At 39.2% G+C, this 23,242-nt stretch overlaps 3 protein-coding genes and 1 long non-coding RNA gene across 17 annotated transcripts in view; 2 read left to right on the top strand and 2 right to left on the bottom strand.

The window, feature by feature from the left end:
- Positions 1-15,241, top strand: part of ssh (Protein phosphatase Slingshot) — a 176,091-nt gene extending 160,850 nt beyond the window's left edge. For 4 of the 9 annotated variants that reach the window (XM_033469994.2, XM_033469996.2, XM_033469995.2 and 1 more), the window contains 2 exons: positions 873-11,901; positions 13,349-15,241. In XM_033469994.2, the coding sequence (XP_033325885.2) occupies positions 873-2,770 (1,898 nt within the window). In that variant the 3' untranslated portion in view covers positions 2,771-11,901; positions 13,349-15,241. The remainder of the gene's footprint in view (positions 1-872; positions 11,902-13,348) is intronic. The other 5 variants (XM_076524764.1, XM_076524768.1, XM_076524765.1 and 2 more) reach the window with 5 other exon arrangements.
- LOC117220229 (uncharacterized) lies at positions 5,911-15,092 on the bottom strand. 2 transcript variants are annotated; one of them, XM_033470001.2, is made up of 6 exons: positions 14,995-15,092; positions 14,081-14,304; positions 13,588-13,777; positions 8,331-8,532; positions 6,601-6,795; positions 5,911-6,522 (listed from the first exon to the last, which is right to left on the bottom strand). In XM_033470001.2, the coding sequence occupies exons 1-6, from the start codon at positions 15,090-15,092 to the stop codon at positions 6,361-6,363; spliced, it is 1,071 nt and encodes a 356-aa protein (XP_033325892.1). In that variant the 3' UTR covers positions 5,911-6,360. The 2 variants fall into 2 exon arrangements, with proteins under 2 accessions (XP_033325892.1, XP_033325891.1); XM_033470000.2 differs by having other exon boundaries at positions 5,911-6,795.
- A 251-nt stretch (positions 15,242-15,492) lies between the features above and the next one.
- On the bottom strand, positions 15,493-21,612 carry LOC143260128 (uncharacterized). The gene is made up of 2 exons (XR_013034237.1): positions 19,269-21,612; positions 15,493-18,447 (listed from the first exon to the last, which is right to left on the bottom strand). It is a non-coding gene; the product is annotated as an uncharacterized LOC143260128 (long non-coding RNA).
- Positions 21,613-21,689: 77 nt separating this feature from the next.
- Positions 21,690-23,242, top strand: part of Gprk1 (G protein-coupled receptor kinase 1) — a 67,417-nt gene continuing 65,864 nt past the window's right edge. For 2 of the 5 annotated variants that reach the window (XM_033469659.2, XM_033469660.2), the window contains exon 1: positions 21,690-22,294. In XM_033469659.2, coding sequence (XP_033325550.1) covers positions 22,182-22,294 — 113 coding nt within the window. In that variant the 5' untranslated portion in view covers positions 21,690-22,181. The remainder of the gene's footprint in view (positions 22,295-23,242) is intronic. The other 3 variants (XM_033469662.2, XM_033469661.2, XM_033469658.2) reach the window with 2 other exon arrangements.

The raw sequence follows: 23,242 nt of genomic DNA on the forward strand, positions 1-23,242 counted from the left end.
CAGATTTCTGAAATGTTAAACTTGAAGAAACTGCGGGAGAACAATGTGTCGTTGAAGATTGTAGTTTCTACAGTATGTATGTTATTTAGCTGGTTTTTGTCTAACGGAACAATTTTAAGAACACGTTCCCGAGATGTTGAACTTCAACAAAATACGCCTACAAAGAGGAGACAGACTCAAAATTGACTTTTCCCACTAGTTACATAATTTGCTGGTTCGCATCAACGAGTAATGCCAAAATTGGTACGTAAGAAAGATTGTGGTATTTCCCAATTGTTCTACACACAAGTTGTAAAGTCATACGTGGAAAGATGTTTGAATCATATAGTATTGCAGTAAGCTTATGATTTGTCGATAATTCTCTGGTGGGCGAGCAAAAGTACATATGTTAAAATTATTAATTGCGCAGAGAAGTACGTTTAACCCTTTGCGCTATGGTTCTTGATAGCTATCTTAATTAGCATTTCTACATCTTTAACATTTCCCTAATAGAATTGTTGTTGCTTATATTTTTTCATTTACTTTCATTCCCAGATTTTTGTCATGAAATAATACAATTTTGTTTCCATTTGGCATTGGTATTTTCTAGATTATGTATGAAATCTATAGTACAAAGGGTTAATTCAAACAGCGCATGTTTCGTTCTGTTAATTTTATCCTACACCGTGAAACACTAATTTATGTTTATATAATATTGCATTAAATTCTGAAGTAAAAAGGAGAAACAGTTTAGACGATATAGAGTCAATAGTTAAGAAACATCAGAATACCATAGCTTTATAAACTGCCGTTGAATAAAGTCCGACTAGATTGTTAAGATGATCCGCAGCACGCTTGCCCACAGTTGCTAATCCCATCGAATTTCGTTGCAGTTCCGCTGTCACAGTCGCTGGAAAGCATAGACAAGACCGGAAGCACGGAAGTGACTCGGGAGGATCTTCTCCGGTCTACGAACCAGAAGTCGGACATGGCTCAGGAGGCACGGAACGTTCTGATGCCATTCGGGAACGGTCAGTCGTACAGCGTTTCGCAGAACAAGATCGTTCATTTGCCGAGCCCTTCGCCCGATATACCGAGCGTCAAGAATAGAATCATCAAGCTGGAGACGCAAGGGCAGAAGCGGAAAGGTCTGGTGCTGAACCTGACGAGTCAGTTCGAAGGTGTGAACAGCAAGCCGTCTTCCCCGACTTCGGACAGCGACAATAAGCCGCGGGCGCAGAGCCCGATCGCCGGTGTACAGGAGAACGGTCTGGTAGCGCAGCAGACGTCGGAGGCGAAACAGGACGTCTGGGACCCCGGTGACAAGGAGCCAGCCAAGAAAACGGAGAGTGGTAACAATAGTGAATGTCTAGTCTGGACTGCATCGTCCGATGCAACGTGTACCAATTTGTGTAGTAACGATAAGACTAACGACGAAGTGAGTGCGGAAAGTGAGTGTGTCGCGATAATGACGATGTGCCCGGCAGCGATAGCGGCGGCGGCGGCGGCAGCGGTGGCGGCGGGCCGGAAACCGAGGAAAGACGGTGACCCGTTCAGCACGCAGGTGGACAGAGTGTTCGACCGGGAGGAGAGGCACGGAGAACCGGTCACGAGGGACTCTCCGAGCCGGCAAAGCTCGTGGAACAGTTATGACAGTGCCGTGGTCCTGGAGAACAACTCGGTACACAGTTCCTGGGCGACGCTACCGTCGAGGAACAGTTCCTGGGGCTCGTATGACCTACGATCATCGGACCCCCTTGGCTCTAGCGGTTTGTTTCCTTACGACAAGGAAGAGATACCTTGGCACCCAGGCACGGTGAAGCGCACCAAGCAGAAGCTCGAGGAGAACACATCCTCGGGAACGGTAAAGCGCGTGTGCACACAGACCTCGGACCCCGAGAGCAAGGAGCGACTGCCCGTCGAGGAGGAATCGTTCAATCCTGTGCTGTTGCACCGGGCGGGATCCCCTACCTCGCGGAGCAGGGACTCCTCGCCTAGCCAAGAGAATAATTTTAAGGTCGACGCGAAAGGAACTGTTAGAAACTCGCCGAGTCCCATTAGGGGAATCGACATCTCGTCTCCCTCGATCCGTCAGGTCGGCAGACTGTCGACGAGCGCGCCGGAGCCGTCCTCGCTCTCCTCGGAATCGGACCTCCCGGCGGCGTTGAGGTCCTGCAGATCGGAGAGCGAGACCTCCAGCCCCTGCGTCGTCAACACCACTCAGTGTCCTTCCGTGAAGCATCACAAGATGGTTCTGGAGAATCTTAATAACAAGTCGATTTACAATAAGCGTTGTCTGCCTGTCGACGACTCGCCGGAGGCCGAGTGCCCGCGAAGCACCTCCGGCATCGTCAAGAATCTCAAGAAGGAGTTCGAAGCGAAGTCCACCAAGTCGGATGTCAAGATCCGAAGTCTGCCCTCGTCGCCGGTGATCCCGCACAATGAATCCAAGATTCAGGCCCCGTCCGAAACCAAAGAAGAAGAAAAGCCGGCCGCGTCGTCGCAGGACAGCACGGAGGACCGGTCGGTCCGCGTTCTCGTCGGCAAGTTTCAGGTGAAGCCGGACTCGAGGAAGTCGAAAGCCACTGTTGAATTCAGTAGAAGGTCGGCGCCGATCAACCTGTCGTCCTCTTTGTTCACCGAGACGACGGAAGCACCTGGCAGGCCGCCGGTTCCCTCGACCAGCGTCGTCCCGATCACCAAGAAGCAACAACAGCACGGCAGGACGCATCCTCTTGCCAGGCTGCAGGTCAGGCCTAGGCATAATAGTCCGGTTTACAACACCATGTAAAACGGGGGGGAGGAGGGGGGATACGTTCTCCCGCTGTCGGGAAATCTGAGCGCGCGTACCTGAATGCATAGGTATGTTGACGTGGCCACGATGAAACTGTGTGATCTCTACTGATGCCAACGAGTCGGGGATGGTCCTCTTCGAACTCGACGACAAATCGACGGGGATTTGTATCCGCTTCCCACCATTGCCGAGCGTGTGTGAAGCACCGAACGTTCTCGCCACGGGTTTTTGCCTGTCGTGCCTCTGCAGTCTGTCGAAAAACGCTCCGTACGCTCCTTAAAGTGCGGCGACTTTTCAAAAGCGGATCAAACCACTTGAGTTTTTCCTCAAGAACTTATTGGGATCGACTTGCTACGTCGCGTGTATATAGAAAATCTTGAGGAAATTGCAACTCGCGCAGGATTTACGAGGAAAATAATACATATTGTTTTTTGTGTACGGCTTTTTTGTCTCTGCGTCTCAATGAACATTTTTGCAATGAACGTTTTTGAAAATTGAGTGGTGTTGCCAGGCGTTAAAAAAGCGGTTAACACATGTAACTAAACCAAAGTGATTGTGTTAATGGAATTGGAATTAGGAAATTAGGATTTGCCATAGAGACAAATCTGTCATAGCCACACTACCAGTGTTAGGAAAAGCCGCACTAAATCAGACGAACTTATTTTGTAACAATTAATTTCGATAAAACTTCCAACATGTACACGTAATTTCATAAAATGTACCTGCTTTTGAATTTTCGATACAGAGCGAGATTAAAAGGTCGCAAAGATGATCTTTACTAGTTTCTTCGCGATTTCAACCAAATGCATTTTTCTTTTTAAAAAAAAAAGCCTTGTACGTATCGATTAGTGGTGTAATCCTTCCAAGGCTTAGAAAAGAATCTCGAGTGGTTTGAAGTGTACGGGGATTTTTTTGAGCTATTGTAAATTGTAAATTGTGAACTGTAACTCGTATTTGCGCTTAATGAGGGGATCCATCGCGGACAGATGGATATACTTCGCTCGAAATCACGGACAGAGAGCAGATCTCGAGCGTCGAAGGACCTTTAGAGTCCATTGCGAGCTATGAGCTTGTCTTTGTCAAAGTTCTCGTTTTTGTTTTGTTGGCCAGCGAACCCGTTGCGAGAAGATTCTTTGCTGCTCGCGAGAGTCTTTGTACTACACTCCGCGATAATTAGATAAAGACAGGTCACCTATTTTTTCGATACTTCTTTAAACAAATGCAATTTGCAAACTTGTACTGCCCTCTGTAACATCATCACTCATAGGAATTTTTTGAATAATAGCGTCACGAAAGACTGTTGATAATAGTTTTATTAGCAAAGCGAACAAAAAAAGTTTTTCACGCAACGATCGGATGGTAACAATGGAGAAGCATCTTAAAAATATGTGCAATTTTTAAAATACGGTTTCGAAGGGATCGTTTTCGGATGATATTTATGTTTTCATTGGTCGAAACTATGTTTCCTTTTTTGTGATCGGTCTTAACGCTTTTTCTTTTTTTTTTTTAGTTACGCGGTATTTGTTTAATAATAAAATTTTCAAGCGCAACGACATTACCGTAACGCGCAATAAATGTCTTGAGAGAACGAAATTAGTTGCTATTGTTGTTGTTATTTAAATGCGAAAAATTCTATCACCCCAGTCTCGTTTTAATCTACGTTGTGGATCGATGTTTGTGAGCTGGTGCGATTTACGCGTTTTATGAAAAATTCTTGAATGTTGGCCGATGTACATGCGCATGTTCTTCGAGTCGGCTTTTGTTAATCTCTAGTACCTGCAAAATTGTGCTTTTACGTTGTTGCACGTGCTTCTGTCGAAACGAACGATACAAATGATGATATTTTCATAGGGGATATTATTATCATCAGTCTTTCGCGTTCCACCCGGCGTTGGCGGGTAATTGAATGCGCGCGAGGCGAAAATCTTTGTAACAAAAAGAAGATGAAAGGGAGGACGATAGAACGAAAGAGAATGATACAGAAAGTTTCTATATTGCATCAGTTTTGTGAGACAGTGAAAAAATAGATAGATAAATAGATATTTATTGCACCATCCATGCATTTTACATGCTTTTGGATATTTACATAGAAATACTGTACATTCAGTTTCGCTAACCTAAGGTTGTACAATACTATTCATTCAAGACACGGAAACTGTTATTCCTACGACATGTCGTCAGAGACCTAATGGGCTTGGAATCAAACGTGATGCTTCGCGAGGGACGTCATGTAAAAATAAATGAAAGAGAGAAAGAAAAAGAAAAAAAGAAAAATAGAAAGGCGGAGCCAGTCTTGAAGGCGTCCGAAGGTGAGAGAGGAGCGTCGGCTCGGTCAGGCTGTGAACGAAAGGTCCGAGGTCCGCGCGCGCACGTCCAAGCTGGCTCCTCCTTTCGTCTTGTTTTGTGATTTTGCCGAGGCGCCGAGCGAGAAAAATGTTGTATACAAAAATACAAAGAAAACGGGGACGAGAAATGGAGACCTCGGAGCGACGTAATGTTTAAGCTATAACTATTAGTGATTTAGTGCAAATGATGTGATTAGGATGGTGCACGAGATTGTATGCGAGAAGAGAGAAAAAGGTAGCGAAAACCCTCTATTTTCCCGGAGGAGGCGCCAGGACCGTTCGAACGGCCCGACGCGCGCCTCTGTTCGACCAATCGAATTATCAACTGTAACACTTTGCACCCCACACCCACCCACGATCGCGGCATCGTCGTGCGACCCGATTGATTTTCCATTCGGTTGACTGTACTGCTTTTTTACCAACCAATGACTACGATTCTCCGGCGAGGATTCGAGCATTGTGACTCGAGGAAGCACAACGATCCTTGTTCCTCGTTAGGAACGTTGCTTTTGGGAATGCTGCGTCGTGCATTCCCAGAAATCGAGAAAACGTAGAGAAAAAAAATGAAAAAAATAGAGAGAGAGAGAGAGAGAGAGAGAGATAAAAGAAATGTCAAGGTCGTCGTTTACAGACATATCATCGGACCGCTCGTTCTGTTTGCGTTCGCAAAGCCATGTTGACCAATTTTATACTCCTCCCAATCACACCCGACCCATCCCCCCCCACCCCCCGAAATCACCCCCGGATGATGATGAATGCGAGGCTCGTTTTGATATGATGCACCGCGATGACTGTGTGTGTAGAAATATATTTTATTACCGAGATAATTTTGCAAATAATTTTCTCATACGTTCATTCTAACTGCTGTTGTCTCTCAGACGAGGTATTTGAGAAACGAGAACAATCCCTGAGAGCGAATGCTATTAAACTGTAACACATTATATTAGAATAAAAAAAAATGTTACTTCGGCAAAATGTTTTGCTTTGCGTTTGAAACACCGCGTGGCGGACGAAGTATTGCTTTATCATCCACATCTTCGCCGAACAGAGAAACAATAAAACGATCCGAACGATTCGTCCTCTGAGACCACAGTTCTTCTTCTTCTTGTTTTCTGTATTTACGACCGGCTACTCACCAGACGTTGAACAACGGGAAAAACGAGCACAGTGTTTTGGCTGTCGTTGCAGACGTTTAATTTTCAGGGACAAGGTGTAGACACAGAGACAATGTTCGGGGCGTCGTCAGCCGGGCTGAGCGTCTATCTCGAAGATCCGTCTACCGGCACAGAACGCGATCTGCGGCACCACGGTGGCCGTTTTCGTTTTCTTCGCGTGCTTCGGGTTCACCGGGCCTATGTCCATGCTGTACGTGCCTCCGCCCAAATTCCTGACCATCGCCAAAGTCTGTGTCACCGAAGAGGAGGCAACATCGTTAACGATCATCGATAGAATCCAAAGGGGCGGACATCCGCCGGAACTTACAGCGTGAGACCTCAAGTCGATCACCCTGAAGAGATTCACGTCCGCGCCCCCGCACCCGAGGAACATGTTCGTCACGTATTTCCCGCAATAAAGCAACGACGAGTAGCTGTCGGGTTCCAGTGACACGAGCAACTTTCCGCTGCCGTAGTCCCACAGCTGAATAGGGTTCTCCCTTTGCCAAGCACAGGACACGATCTGTTCGCAGAATGTATCGTTAGACCCCGTAATCTCGTTTCGTGTCGGTCGAACTCGAGCTGTAACGAGGTAAGCTGTAATGCAATAAAGTTCGAAAACACACAGTTCGAATCTCGAATTGTACCAAATGTTTCCAACTATTCGGATGTTGTCCTTGTCCAGAAACTGTCGCGCTTCTTCTTGTTGATTTCGGGAGTTCGCTTATTTGTATTACACTCGTTAGCCTCGAGATGTTTTCGCGTTCAAATAGAAGCACTAGCTTCGATGCATTCTAGAGCTTTTCGATCGTTTTGCATCAGATTCTACTCTATTTAACCGTATCCAGGATTTTCATTTTTATAGTAACCGCAATGGTCACTTTTATCATGCTGACATTCGATGTATAGTAAGAATTTATGTTACGCGAAGACAATATTCGATTTAGGGAAAACTTTTCTTGGCACGATGAAAAAAATAAATGGATGTCGGGCAATTTTGGAAGAAAATGCTTCTCAAGAACTGATTGAGCCGTTTATTTTGAAAGTGGCATAAGTCGCTTTGTTTTTAAGTCGATTTATTTAAGGGTTTACGTTTTATCCCTTTAGGCACGACGCGCCACTATAGTGGCTTGCTCTAGTAGCTCACTCGGTCATCGTTCGAATCAAATAATCGTTTTCATATGCGTTGTTTCACACTTCTTTCGTCTTCGCATCGATTTACAACAGTCTACAGGGTGTCCCAGAAATGTCTCGCAATCCGGAAATGGCGGGTTCCTCGGATCATTCGAAGCAACTTCTTCCTTTACAAAAATGTTCTCCGAGGCACCGTTAACGAGTTATCAACGGAAAACAGTGACCAATAAGAATCGAGTACGGCTGACGCGAGGCGGCCCAGCCAACCAGCGCGCGCAGCCCAGTTCCGCTCATTGGCTCAATCGCCTCGCGCCAGCCGAGCTCGCCTCTCATTGGTCACTGTTTTTCGTTAATAACTCGTTAACGGTGCCTCGGAGAAAATTCTTGTAAAGGAAAAAGTTGCTTCAAATGGACCGAGGAACCCGCCACTTTCGGATTGCGAGACATTTGTGGGACACCCTGTATATACAGTATCAGACTCTGTACAGTACTAAAAAAGGTTAACACTTTTAAAAATATGGATGCTAACTTTCGAGAAAATTCACTTGTATTTGTTATCTCAGGCTACTGATATTTCTCTCAGTATAAATAATTTCGTATAAACATGACAAAAATCACCGCTTTTCATTACGGTAAAATGACTCTTATGCCACTCTCAAAATGAACGGCTCGATTGTACGTCAAAAATAAAATTCATACGGACCAGACACAACCAAAATAGAGGTTAGACGTTCGTTCGAGTGCTTCGTGAAGGCTTGCTGCAATTTTAATGATAGAACACACGCGTGTCCGACAACTTTTCACAGGTGCGTCAGGTTTCCAAGCACAGTTATTTTCGTAATTCGAAGAAAGCTCTATTTTATATTCTTCGTCTCGCTAAGTAAATATATACATATAGCAACGGACAACTCTCCGTGCGAATACCTCTTTGCCGTTTTTCGTGATGTCGAGCCCATCGCCGCACATATGTACCCCGGAGATGCGTCTGAGCGCATAGGGTTGTCTGGTATCCCAGAACTGAATCGTGTCGTCCCAGCCACCGGAGATCAGCTCGTGCGCCGACTTCGGGTTGAAACACGCACAGAAAACCCTCGACTTGTGACCGTCCATGACTTCCAATGAGTCGCTGGAACGGGAAGAGTACCCTAAAATATATATCTAAAACTTATTCTAAACGTATCTCGTAGAGCGAAACGCTGCAAAACCGGGCGGTCGTCAGCGAAATCATGATCGTGGAGATAATCACAGGTTGAAACGAACGTAAAACTGACAATGAGATTACTAGTGATACAATTAATTGTAAATATATGTATGTAGTCGTGGTAAATGGTGGAATTGCTGTACATACATGAAACTAATCGCTATTTGTGGAATTAAAGGGAGGGAGAGATCGTTCGCAAACGGAGAAGGAGAGACACACATTGCAGAGATATTCGCTGTAGATGATTAACACATTAAAGGCGGGGGATCTTGACGAAAGCGTGCTAGGTAACGCGGCGACCGCCCCGCCTCGTTTTTCGTCCTAGAGCGGGCGATATTTTGTGTGATCGTAAAAAAATTGAGACTTGAAAAAGTTTATTGAAACTCTTAAAAAACTGAAAGAAATATTAGAAAAGAACTAAACACTAATTACAAGAAATGTTTTAAAGTACATGTTTATGAGAAGTCGAGGTAAATCGTAGTACTACGACTCCCGCCTTTAATTTGTTAACACGTTCCGTGCCACGTGTACCATCGATGGTACACGCTTGCATGTTTACTTAGTGAACTGAACAAATTGTTTACAAGAAATTTAGAACCGAAGGATCAATTTCCACCGCAAGAATGGGCGTTGATAAGTTTTTGTTACGTTGTTATGTGTACGAGAATTAATAATTGCACGTAATACAGCAAGTTTTAGTAAAATATCAAAGTGTGAAGATTCGAGTAAAAAAAGCTCGGCACGGAACGTGTTAAGCAATTGCGAGTGAGATTAGTAGGGAAAAAGGATCGCTGTAGAACGAGAACAAAGCATCCACATTGTAAGAATTCTGGCATCGTTCGTTTGATCCCAGGGCTCTAAACTCTTCGTGCCTTCGAACTGTTATTATTGTCATTATGCTAGCCGCGAAGTGAACGTACTACACAATTGTAAAAAGAGAAACTTGTCCCACATTTTCATTCGGCGCGATCACGCTAAGACTGTTATGTGTCAAATAAATGGTTTCTGATTGAAGTTTATTCACACCGAGAGAACGATCTTTTCTGATTCCGAGACACGCGACATTCTAAATTCTCCGACGAGTTGGATTCATTGTCGCCTACGATCTTTCAGCGACACCTCGCAAACATTAGGGTGTCCCATAAGTTCTTTCCGCGCCGCGCTATTAACCCTTTGCGGTCGAAGCTATTCGAATTCGAAATCCAAAACACGATTTCTGATCTACAGTAGTTCTATTTTATATAATTTATTGCGACTTATGCGCATGAGATTGAGCCTGTTGACAAGTACAATGCAATTTTAATAGTTTCTTTTTAAGTAGAAACAAGTCCGATGCTCTTAGAATGATTTTGAAAAATGGTACACACCAATTTTTAGTGGCGCCTCGGAGTCGCCATTCGAGTGCAAAGGGTTAATGAATCTAACTGGCTGTGTTTATATAAACGCGCGGACTTACCTCTTGGCTGTTTAGGGTATCGGTTTCAGTCATCCCAGAAGCTCTTTTAGAGTACGTTTCGTTGGTGACGAAGTTCCTTATACAATTTTTTTCTACGCCGTTCAATATGGATAGCCAAAAGAAGCGTTTGCGGCATGTTATGCTTCGTTGCTTTAAAAAAAGTGATAGGGCAAAGAACACTGCAAACGAGATTTGTACCGTTTACGGTGATGGTTCTACGACTATTAGGACAGTCCGCGATTGGTTTAACACGTTCGCGACGGGTGGTACATTCTTGTCTGTCCTATGGGACGGGATGAGCCACCGGTGGTACACGCCGGTGTCAATCTAATAAAAAGGTGATTATTGTAATTAACAAATTTATTTACATATTTATAAACATAAGAGAACTATTCCTTTTTGTGAATTTCCTCAAAACATTGTATACACAAATATTTTTGACTGAAATTCGATTTGGAATTAGGTTAGAATACATGTACTGACGTTGGATTACTTCAAAAGTAGTCCAACTAAATATTGAGATATATATAGAACATTACCTCAGAGCAAAAATATTATATAAGTTATTATAGAATGTTAATTTTGTTATACTTTTCGATCTACCAACAATAGTTGGGCGTAGCTTCGACAGAAACAAAAATATGTTTTTCTATTTCGATCGTTTTATGTTCTCAAAAGACACACAATGTTGACACACGTAGCATATGATTTATTTCAAATCAGCGTCGTCAGATGGGAGGAAGTGCGAAAAACAGCCCCATCCCACGGCGGAGCCACTAAATACAGGCCCAATGCGAACGTGTCAATTGCTATAACGCGGCAATGGTTCGTGTACTGCCGGGGGCTCAGCCCGGCCGATGGGATCGAGCACGAAAAACAAGCCCGCCCCACGGTGCGGCCAGTGAATTCAGGCCCCGTCGCGAACGTGTTCAGAGATTTAGAGCTGGCAATTATGATTTGGAAGATGAAGACCGCAGCGGCCGTCCAACAACGACGGACGCGGACCTTATCAAAGATATGCTCGCTGAAAATCCGCGATATAGTGTGCGCGAGATAGCGGATGCCGCTAACATACCCAGGACAACGGTACATACGCATTTAACCCTAGAAAGATAACCATATGACAACGTACGTAAAAGATAACCATACTCTTCAGAGGCGCATGCTTTTCTAAGGCGTCAATTTTATACTAACAATGGATATTAATTTAAGTTAATCTAGTCATTTTAAAGGTTTGGCATTATTGTAAAAATAAAATGCATTTATATTATATTTTTTTATATTTTAAGTAATTTTAAACTTAAATCACTAGACCTCTATGAAAAATTAACAAAAATCAACAGTCTTCGCAGGCGCCTCTGCGACGTAGGTTATCTTTCTCGGGTTAATCAAGATGGGATATGTGAATCGATTCGAAGTTCCACACCGTCAAATTTTCATCACGACAACGCAAAACCGCATGTTGCGTTGGTCGTAAGACAAAAATTATTGCAGTTTGATCGAGACGTTCTATCTCATCCTCTGTTCTCCCCAGACATTGCTCCATCCGATTATTACTTGTTCTTCTCGTGAAAAAATTCTCTCCGTGAAAAACGGTTGAAATTCGTAAGCGAAATAAAAACGCACCTTGATCAATATTTTGCAAATAAGCCTCAACAATCTTGGAAAGACGGCATAATGAGGCTTCTTGAAAGATGGAAGAAGGTAATAGAGCAGAACGGTTTATATATATAACTCGACCCAAATCAACTTTAAACAACAAATATCGCCTAACCATTTCGCATCAGAAAAAAAGGAAAGAACTTATGGGACACCCTAATATGTTCGATGCTCCATCAGTAAGTTAATTATACAAAATATGCTTTCTGAATGATCAGTTTTTATACCAAAATCGAGTGTATCTAATATAAATGTAACGCATATTGATGTTGGATCGATACCCTGACAAATATCCACGTTTAGGAAATACTGTAGAATAAATGTATATAATATTTTGTCAAAATTCAATGCTTCTACGAAACCATAATACGGGTAGAATTTCAATTATCCGACATGCTCTGTAACACACACACTCCTGCAGTAAGGATTTATAGATGAAAAATAGTCTAAAAGATAATTTTTGAAGGTGTAGAGATATTCAGGGAATTTATCTGTATCAGCTTCGTGTCAAAAAAGCTAGTTCATTGTTACGAAAGTCATAAGATATCATGTAAAATCCGACATAAATCATATGCTCCTAAAAATATAAAAATAGCGTCGTTACTCGTAGTCGCAAAATTGTCAGACTACCACGATTAACCACAAGATGATAACTTTGAAGATTTTCAATTCTGACATAGGTGGCGCCGCTGTATTAAACCCATTTAATCTAAATTTACCGTCATTGCACGTAGTGGCGAAACGCTCGAACTAGTAGACAATTTATCAACTGCAGATTTTTGAACCTATCGGTAAATTTGTTTGCGCGTTTTGCCTCGGACAAGATGCAGGAATAGACTGAAAAGTCTGAACAACACATTTCTGTGTTACAGTCTTATGCAGTTCACTGGCTGACTATTCTATTGGGTTGGCAACTAAGTAATTGCTGATTTGTTCAATGAAGTAACAAATTTTTTTTTACTTGAAACGAAGTTTAATCTGTAATGTATTTTCCATTTTGTTCGATGACCTTTTGCCATCTCTCTGACAACTTGAAAATTCCACGCTCGTAGAAAGTCTGATCCTTTTCGGCCAAAAACTGAGTTAAGTGAGATTTTACAGCGTCATCGTCGTTAAAAGTTTTACCACGAAGGGAGTTGTCCAGGGATCGAAATAAGTGGTAATCCGATGGCGCGAGATCAGGGCTATATAGTGGGTGTAACATTAATTCCCAACCGATATCCATCAATTTTTGCCGAGTGGACAAAGACGTATTTGGCCTAGTGGAAAATGACACCTTTACGATTGACCAATTCTGGTCGCTTTTCCTTGACCGCTGCGTTCAATTTGTCCAGTTGCTAACATTCGCGGATAATAAAAAATAACATAATAATAATAATAATTTTATAATATAACATTTACGGATATCATAAAAATGGGAGCGAAAGACATCTATAACTGAAATCGGCAATTACTTAGTTGCCAACCGAATATTTAGGCAGAGGGCGCGAAAGAACCTCTCATTTTCAATGCTGTCGGTATTTCAGAACATGTGGCACGGAAACCCATGTGCTGTGCACTATCTACTCTGGTGTTTGGTCTGTGGTTTTGCCACTACGAGTAATGGCACTGCTTTTATATTTTCAGGAACAAGGGTACCCCAAAGAGGATGCTCTTTTACATCTTACGGCAAAAACGGTAAGACTCACCTATTCTGGATATTTCGAATAATAAACAAATTATTTTTACACGATATAGAGGCATTTCTATACCCTCAAAATATTCTTTAGCCTATCATTCGATGGGTAAGGCATGATAAATCAAGTCTCAGAGAAATATATAAACTAAAAAAAAATTGAAATCAAGCACAGTGTATCGCAGTAAACCTTGCTTGAAATATTCTCTCCAGCGTGTTGGTTTCTTCGTCGTACAAGTAAAGCTTCGCATCGTCCCCAGTGGTGACGAATTTCGGCAAATGAGAATGATAAGACAAGCCAAGCGTCTGCCTCTTCTCCCGTATTGTGTAGATGCATTGGGAAGTCGGATAATGCCAACATTTCACGCACCCGTTAGCATCTAAAATTGTTAAAAGTGCAAACTTCGTTGAAGTTCTCACAATTTGCCTGCATTTAGAAGTTTGCTTCGTTAAATGCTAATTTACTGAAACTTCTTTGTACTAATTCTGTGTCGACACACTGTGAACACGAGGCGAATGGTGAATTATGTCTTCAAATGTTACTAACAAGTTGCAGTTATTGTTTCCTTGATCGGATTTATGAACAGGCCTATGCTAATTTACTGAAACTTCTTTATACTAATTTTGCGTCGACACACTGGACACGAGGCGAACGGTGAATTATGTCTTCAAATGTTACTAACAAGTTGCTGTTATTGTTTTCTTGATCGGATGCGATTTATGAACAGGCCTATGCTTGACCGCTGTTGTCGGACTCGGTTTTTGAATAATCTCGGTGTCCCGCAATGTCAACACATCTGCCTCGGAATTCAGTTTGTATAATTTCACTGTGCCGTCGGTCAGTCCAGCTGCCAGGAAGTCACGGGCCTCCGTGTAACATATGCAGAGAACATCTTGATCGGTGTCTCTGAAACGACATTGCTACGTCGATCGAAGAATTCGGAAAATGAATTCGTAAGCATGTAGAATCTTAAATTTCTTTGGTAAAAAGGTATAGGTTAAATCAAATTAATTAGAAGAAAAGATTCGAAGAAAATGAAATTTATATATTTATATAGCATTTATATAGTATTTATATAGTATTTATATATTATAGTATTTATATAGTATTTATATATTATAGTATTTATATAGTATTTATATAGAATTTATATAGTATTTATATAGTATTTATATAGAATTTATATAGTATTTATATAGTATTTATATAGTATTTATATAGTATTTATATAGAATTTATATAGTATTTATATAGTATTTATATAGAATTTATATAGTATTTATATAGAATTTATATAGTATTTATATAGTATTTATATAGAATTTATATAGTATTTATATAGTATTTATGTAGTATTTATATAGTATTCCACTCAAGTAAATTTTTGTTTGTCCGTTTATGCCAGCTATTCTACTTAACGCTAGAAACACCAAGCGATCAAATTGACGGGATTTGATTTAGATTTAAAACATTACAAAAGCACTTATATTGAAATTTCAATGGACATTAATTACAGCACGCGTATAATTGCGTTCATGTATTGTATTCAATCATTTTGACCACTCTGGTAGTTCTAGGTAAACTAAATTTGCGTACAGCTGTCTGAGGATAGTCACATTGCCATCAGTTTGAACTCGATCGTGCGATGGTACGCCGACGTTGCTGTCTTGGCTGGAATTTAACAGGGGATCCATCGTTTACAGGAAACTCTTTCTCACCGATGCTATTGGCGGAAGGAGGAAAACCGGTTGAAATAATATTTCCGTTATCGAAGCATTTTAACTTTATAAATGAGAACGAAGAAAACAATATATAAATATACAATAAAAAAGAATTTATATGATCTATTTGTCTTATAAGTGTTACGTCATAAATCGAGTTGACTAAAGCTTTACCATACGTACCATTTCATATGAAATCCTGACTGGAGAAATTTTTATCTAACACTTTACCAGGTGACAAAGCAGTCATTCTAATGTATTATTGATTCAACGAATTTAAGGTTAACTACAATTTGTAAACGTAAAACTGACGATCGATACGGAATTAATATGTGCAGATTAGGGTAGCATAGAAATCGAGATAACTTCAGACTTCATTCCGACATTAGGAATTTATTTCATGACTACATGGTTACGATACAAGTTGTCATTCAAGGAATTCAATAAGGTATTTGAATATACATATACATATGTGTATATGTGTATATTCTTAAGATTAAAAATCTTGCAAGAAGAATTAGAAAATCGAAATTTGTACTGCTATTAGTTATGTATTATTTTCGATACATGAGCCGTTTATTTTGAAAGTGGCATAAGTCACTTCACCGTAATGAAAAGTGATGATTTTTTAATGTTTATACGCAATTATTTATACTGAGAAAAATATCAGTGTCCTGAGATAACAAATACAAGTGAATCTTCTCGAAAGTTAGCATCCATATTTTGAAACGTGTTCAAACGCAAACCCTTAAATATATCGACTTAAAAACAAAGTGACTTATGCCACTTTCAATATAAACGGCTCATATAAGATCTTATAAGATCTCATATCTCTACGAGAATTTATCAGAGAGGATACGAGATCGGCCAGCCCAGCGTCCACGACCTGTTTTCGATGCATCCATTTATGCACAAACCAGGCCGCATAAATAACAAAGATCTCTGACACGTTTGATTCTACCTTAGCACAGTTTCGAACCCATGAGCTCTATGGTCCAGAACCCATCTAATTCGTCGATTATATAAAATGAAAACATGTTAGTTACAACATAACATAAAATTAAGAAATTAAACACCCTTTAAAACGGTATAATTTTTTTAAAACTAGACTAAACAAGTTGAACTTTTTTTAGATGACAGAAGGGCTGACCTATCACACAATGACGATTATTTTTATTTTGCTGTTACTTGGAATAACAAAAAAAGAAAAAAAACTGATGCTTTTTAAGTCTTTGTAATTGCAAATGTTGAAAGTACTGACAGGTATTGGTCAAAAGTGTAAGAAGTCGAGACAAAACTGCAATTTTCGCGATCTTTAATTGTTTGCATTAATGGCAACCGATTTCAATGCATTTTTCAGCATACATATGTTATCAAAATCTATAAAACGTATTTTTTTAAATTTTCATTACAGGCTCATCTAAAAAGAAAATGATTTCAAAATCATTACTAAAAAATTATTTATGTTTAACTCAGTTTTGAAAAAGTTATGCCGTTTTAAAGGATGTCGACATTCATTTGTGTCTGACCGTATATCCAATAATAACAAATTAATAACCTCGTAACGTGTCTTCCACAATCAAATCTGAGTACAAAAGCTTGTAACATATTATATCACCCCGTGTCTACGATTAATTTAATATTTCAAATATTGATTATTTGGAAATGTATTCGTGCATAAGACTAGCCTATTACAAACGACTGCAATCCATGTTGCAGCTCTTCGGCAAGAACTTAACTAAAAATAAAAGTAAAGTATTTAATATTCAGAATATTTAATGTTTAGAATATTAATATTTAGAATGTAAATAACTGATATTATGCATTGCTGATAATAGAGAAAACCACAATTCGCTGCAATTTTCTTCTTCTATTTCTAAATCTTGTCATCAGATGGCACAGCCATACATTTTCTGGTGTTTACATAAATATTTTCTTAATTCATAATGTATTATATAATATGAAAAGTCGTTTAGAAATGTCTTAGAATTAAAATATGTAATAATAGCAACGTGTAAGGAAATTCGCAACGAATATTTTCTTATTATATAATAATTTTATCTTAATCCATACCTTCACATTAAAATTTTTAGTGTTACTAAACCACGGTTAAGCTATATTGTTATTTTGTTTCTCTACATTACATTAAATTGTTATTATCTTCCTTTTACATAAATATTTTCTTAATTCATAATGTATAATATGAAAAAGTCGTTTAGAAATATCTTAGAATTAAAATATGTAATAATAGCAACGTGTAAGGAAATTCGTAACGAAAAAATATTTTCTTATTATATAATAATTTTATCTTAATCCATACCTTCACAGTAAAGTTTTCAGTGTTCCTAAACCACGGTTAAGCTATATTGTTATTTTGTTTCTCTACATTACATTAAATTGTTATTATCTTCCTTTTACATAAATATTTTCTTAATTCATAATGTATAATATGAAAAAGTCGTTTAGAAATGTTTTAGAATTAAAATATGTAATAATAGCAACGTGTAAGGAAATTCGTAACGAAAAAATATTTTCTTATTATATAATAATTTTATCTTAATCCATACCTTCACATTAAAATTTTTAGTGTTACTAAACCACGGTTAAGCTATATTGTTATTTTATTTCTCTACATTACATTAAATTATTATTATCTTCCTTTTACATAAATATTTTCTTAATTCATAATGTATAATATGAAAAAGTCGTTTAGAAATGTCTTAGAATTAAAATATGTAATAATAGCAACGTGTAAAGAAATTCGTAACGAGAAAATATTTTCTTATTATATAATAATTTTATCTTAATCCATACCTTCACAGTAAAGTTTTTAGTGTTCCTAAACCACGGTTAAGCTATATTGTTATTTTATTTCTCTACATTACATTAAATTGTTATTATCTTCCTTTTATTTCTATCTGTCGTTTCGTAATACTGTCGTTCATTCGCTTTAGTATGTTTGCTGCTAATCTATCCCCAATCAATTTTCAAAGTGCCGGTTACACTACACTGGCATCGCGTTTACAACTAGAAAGCAAATACCGGCGCGTCGGACCAAATTATTTCTATCGCAAGCGCGTACGTCAAAGTGTTACTATAATTTCCGTTCTTTAATATGATTCCACAGTTGTGCAACGACAAGAAATCACAGAATCTGACATAAAGTCTGCTATAATTTAGACAAAGTTAAGCACTGTAGTTGATTCGGATAATGACATATTTCTTCATATTTATTGGAAACATCAATTCTGCTGAAATGCATCGTTTATTATATTCTCTCCATTCATCCAATCGACGTTGATGCATCTCTATCCAAACATTCAACAGTCTGAAACAATGAAAAATATCAAGTAAAATGTCAAGTTAAACAAACGGACTTATTTTTATTTGAAGTTGAATGCATCGAAAATTAACAACTAAAATACCGTTGTGGTATTTTTTTGATATTTTCCTAAAAGCTCAAGCCAAAATACGTAATGTTTTAAAAAAACTTTCTGTTTAATCTAAAAAGTCTTGATATATTGAACATAACTTGTAAGAATTCAATTAATCGAAGATAAATAGTCGACAAATATTGCAAGTCCGCAAAGATTTTATAGCATTTCACGCAAAAGATTTAACAATAAATTCGTACATTCGGATAAATGATGGGTAATATTAGAAACAACATATGCGGCTTTGGTAATTCAACGCTTTAAATACCATATTTCTGCCTTGTAAAGCTTTATACATATTAACGACGTATTTACATATACTCGGTGTCCCAGATTTTTTCGGTCAAACGTTATCAGCATATTCTGCGAGCGGAAATAAGACGAAGTTTTTAATGTTTTACTAAAACGTTATAAGCAAAATACGAAATAACAAGAGACTGATTGGTAATATTCATCTGCATACGTCAGCTGCAATTCGAATTTTTTGAAAGTACAGCGTAAACGTCTATGAAAAATTGAACGAATAGCTTGGATAAGTAAATACAGATAAGATACCATTAACATATATTTCTACATCGAATGAAAATCAGTCCACTATTATTTCGGGTTTTTCTTATAATTGTTTAATAAAGCATTTTTGAGCCTATGTTCATGTGACATTTTTCTCCATTTTTTTCGTTTGGCCGAAAAAAACTGGGACACCCTCTATACCTACCACGTATGTTGATTCCGTAAATCACGTGGTCATTAATGATACCATAGCTAACGCGACCGCACTAAAACAAACCACAGATTAATACATTACGTTACCAGAATTTACGACATAAACTGTAGATTTAATACTGCGAAAATTCAACATATTCAGGTCGAATGGCGCACTATGCTCCCTTTTCCGAAACGTACCTTTTCCTAAAAAATTGACCAAAATGAAATTTTCAAAGCATGCAGCAGTAGAAAGCTGCTGAAATACATATATTGTATACATATATAATATATATAATAATTATATATATATATATATTTATTTATTAATTATTCTGTATATTTACTATTAATTATTATTTAATAATTCTTATATATTTCTTTATTAATTAATTCTTTAATATATTATATATATTTCTTTTCTCGTGCTTCGTAATACCTCAAAAATAATAACATCTTTAATCATGTCAAGCTAAAATTTATCCTTAAAGAAATATTACAATAATAAACGAAATATACCTTTCATAGAACATTTTACCATTAAAATATATACTATGAAGATGAACTTCGCACACAAACGACACAAAATATTTTTTAATTAAATCTTGTGCTTCCCGCCTCGTTCTATCCTAAATCGCTGTCATATTATAATATAACGGCAGAGAAAAAGTTATGATAGTCATCGAAAGAGTTGCTTTAACAATATTCATGCTTTCAAGTAAGATATCAACTATGATATCCAATCGAAACATTTCGCCCGATTTTTGCCTACTTTTAAGGTGTTCAAAATGTTTTAATGTTTTTTTAAAGTATCAAATAGTGCGCCTCAATGCTCCCCGTCAATAAATAATTATATGATAACAATACTTTTATTTCACACTCAATATTTTTATATTAAAATTTATAATATTTTTACAGATGTTTATATTCGCCATCTTAAATTTAACTATAAATATAAATATTATAACGTATAAAAGTGCATACGCACCGTTTAAACTGCAATAATTTCTCTAAAATCTAATCAAATGCTTTGAATTATTTGAAAACATATAACAGATATTGTTTCAACCTTTTTATTTGAGCTTGTAACGAAAATTTAAACGATAAGTTTTATAGGTTTCGATATAACTTATATGCGTACTGAAAATTTCATTGGCATTGGTTAACGTTGTTATGAGCTGTTAACATTCGAAGTTCATGAAAATAGCACTATATAACACTTTGGACTTCGAAGATGGTTCAAGGTTATTTAATGTTGTTTAAATCTTCGTTAAACGTTCCACTTTCCTTCCTGGGAACTTGTACTAAAATTTATCATCAAATGCACTATCTGCTTACGTAAAAAAATATACTGTTCCATTTTTTAAAAAAATCAAAGTCACCTTGAAATTTCAGTAGCACGTCTACCCAGCAACAATTTGCGATCATTATAGAATGGCCTCCCTCGAAACAGGGTAAGGTTCATTTGAAACAATTTTTTAATCGGACTATAGTTTACGAGATAATTGCATATGTCAACTTCAAATGGTACACCCTGTATATGTATTGGATCAGAGTTGGGCATTATTCCAATAACATTTCGATATAAAATTTTATTCCAATAACATTTCGATATAAAGTTTTATTCCAATAACATTTCGATACAAAATTTTATTCCAATAACATTTCGATATAAAATTTTATTCCAATAACATTTCAATGTAAAATTTTATTGCAATAACATTTCGATATAAAATTTTATTCCAATAACATTTCGATATAAAATTTTACTCCGATAACATTTCGATATAAAATTTTATTCGAAAAATATTTCGAATAAATTGTTCGAATCAAATGTTATTATCAAATGTTATTGTATTTCGAACAAATTCTTCGAATCAAATTTGATTCGAATATTAAATAAATCTTCGAATAAACGCGTTGTCGAACTTTAAAATTATAAAATTATTCGAATAACACTTCGAGTATTATTCGGAATAACGCCCAGCTCGGTGTTGTATGTATACATAATGCATAATATACGTATGAAATGCATACATTACTCTGTAATTTCACTACAAAATCTGTGCATTTCATACATTCATATATTCCTTAATATTACGACTCGTTCGCTTCGATATAGTTGTTATTGTTAGTAGTTCATCATCAATCTAGCACAGCCAAATATCGTAAAACGATTGATATTTACTGTCCGAATTTTCGATATCGTATTAAAATTCAGCAGGCTAAAAAACACAAATAGCACTTATCCTCGCGAAAATCGTACGAAGTTACGAATATATTTTCAGGAGAACGTAGGCGCATCGTTCCGCCGCTAGAGGGCGTCGCGTTCGCGAAACAGGCGACAAACTTAGCGACTGCCACGCGCAGACTCGCGTTTTCGGAGTTCGTTGGCGTTGGCAGTCGGAGGAGGCAAGTCAGAGTCGGTAAGGCGTACACGCTGCGTAGATGTTTCCGTTCCTCCGATGTGAACGATCGCATAGAAACTCGTGCCTTCGATAAGAATTCGAATCGGTCGCCAGCTGAAAGGCTCCGCGGTTATGAACGCGCCGATGATCGACGCCGCGTCACCCGCGTGAACGGTGAACAGTTGCGCGGGTGAGAGCAGAGAACCGCACGGCCGATAGATACACACAGTTCGTAGAGGTAGTTGCTCGTTGGAAATCGCGCGCGCAGATTTCCGACGGAGCTGTCAGAGCCGCGGACTCGGACCTCGGTGTGCCCACGGTCGTGCACGGTCGAGAACACGGTCGCTCGATTAGAATGTCGGCGTTGTTGGCCGCGTCACCGGCAGCGTTGCGACAGTGAGAACGACGACGGGTCCACTATCAGCCATCGAGCCGCGGGTGTCGTCGTGGGAAAACAGCTCCGGGCGGAGCGGTGTGTTCAGAGCGGTGTCGAGAAATTTTAGAGACCACCGAGGAAAATGGCGGACCTCGAGGCGGTGCTGGCCGACGTCAGCTACCTGATGGCCATAGAGAATAGCAGGGACACCCCGGCTGCTCGTGCCAGCAAGAAGATCGTCCTGCCAGATCCCAGGTCTGGGTTACACACACACACACGATACCTCGCGATCATGAACTATCTTGCTTTTTCTCGATCCCACTGCTCCAGTTAACGCCTTGCTCTCGCGTAGCGATGGGAACGACACGCTCGTAAAACCTAGTGTGACACTTATAGCCAGTTCTCACCGGGCTCTGCGTTTATCGTAGCGCCATTTATTAATCCTTCCAAAGGAGGGACTCTCGAGAACGTTATCTCGGTCGAGTGATCTCATGCAACACCGTCGATTCTGTTGACCCTTGTGTGCGCCAGGAGTAAAAACCGTTCCTATTTTTCCCCCAAGTTCGAATCGAATTCGAATCGGAATCGATGCTCGATTAAAGAATCAAATTGGCCGCGATCTACAACGATTAACAATTGAATTGGTTCAGCGACGAACACAGGGACATTTTTTCCTGCTGTCTCAGGGAGATTTTTAGGGAAATCGAATTTGCATTATGCACGAGGGTGGTTGCCCGATCTCGTGGAACTAGGTTGCAAAGTCACGGCGGATAATATAACACGGAGAACGTTGAGTAAGCACGACACCAACAATGTCTACGAATTTATAGGAATTTCTTTGTTTTGCTTCCCGGAGAATCCGCCGCTCTCCGCGGTCGTGTGTACACTAGTGATTAAGCTAATGTGCGCGGAGCGCAGGTCGTCGCGTTCCTTGTTCCACCGAAGCATTTGTACGGATTCTAGTCGGCTAAAAATATTCCGCAGAAACTGAGGTTGATCTTACCGCGGATCAAACTTTGCCATGATTCTGGTCCGATCGCGTCGACCGATTCCTACCGGCTGCATTGATTGCACGCACTCAAATGGTGATCGAATTAGTCCCATTACTACGCCTCACCACGTTTCCTGCCCCTCCCTTCTCTGTCGTCCTCCTGTCCTTCTTTGTCTGACAGGAGTCTCGCAGGCCTCGTTCCTCTCTGTTTC

The sequence above is a fragment of the Megalopta genalis genome, chromosome 10 (assembly GCF_051020955.1).
Source record: "Megalopta genalis isolate 19385.01 chromosome 10, iyMegGena1_principal, whole genome shotgun sequence".
NCBI classification, from domain to species: Eukaryota; Metazoa; Arthropoda; class Insecta; order Hymenoptera; family Halictidae; genus Megalopta; species Megalopta genalis.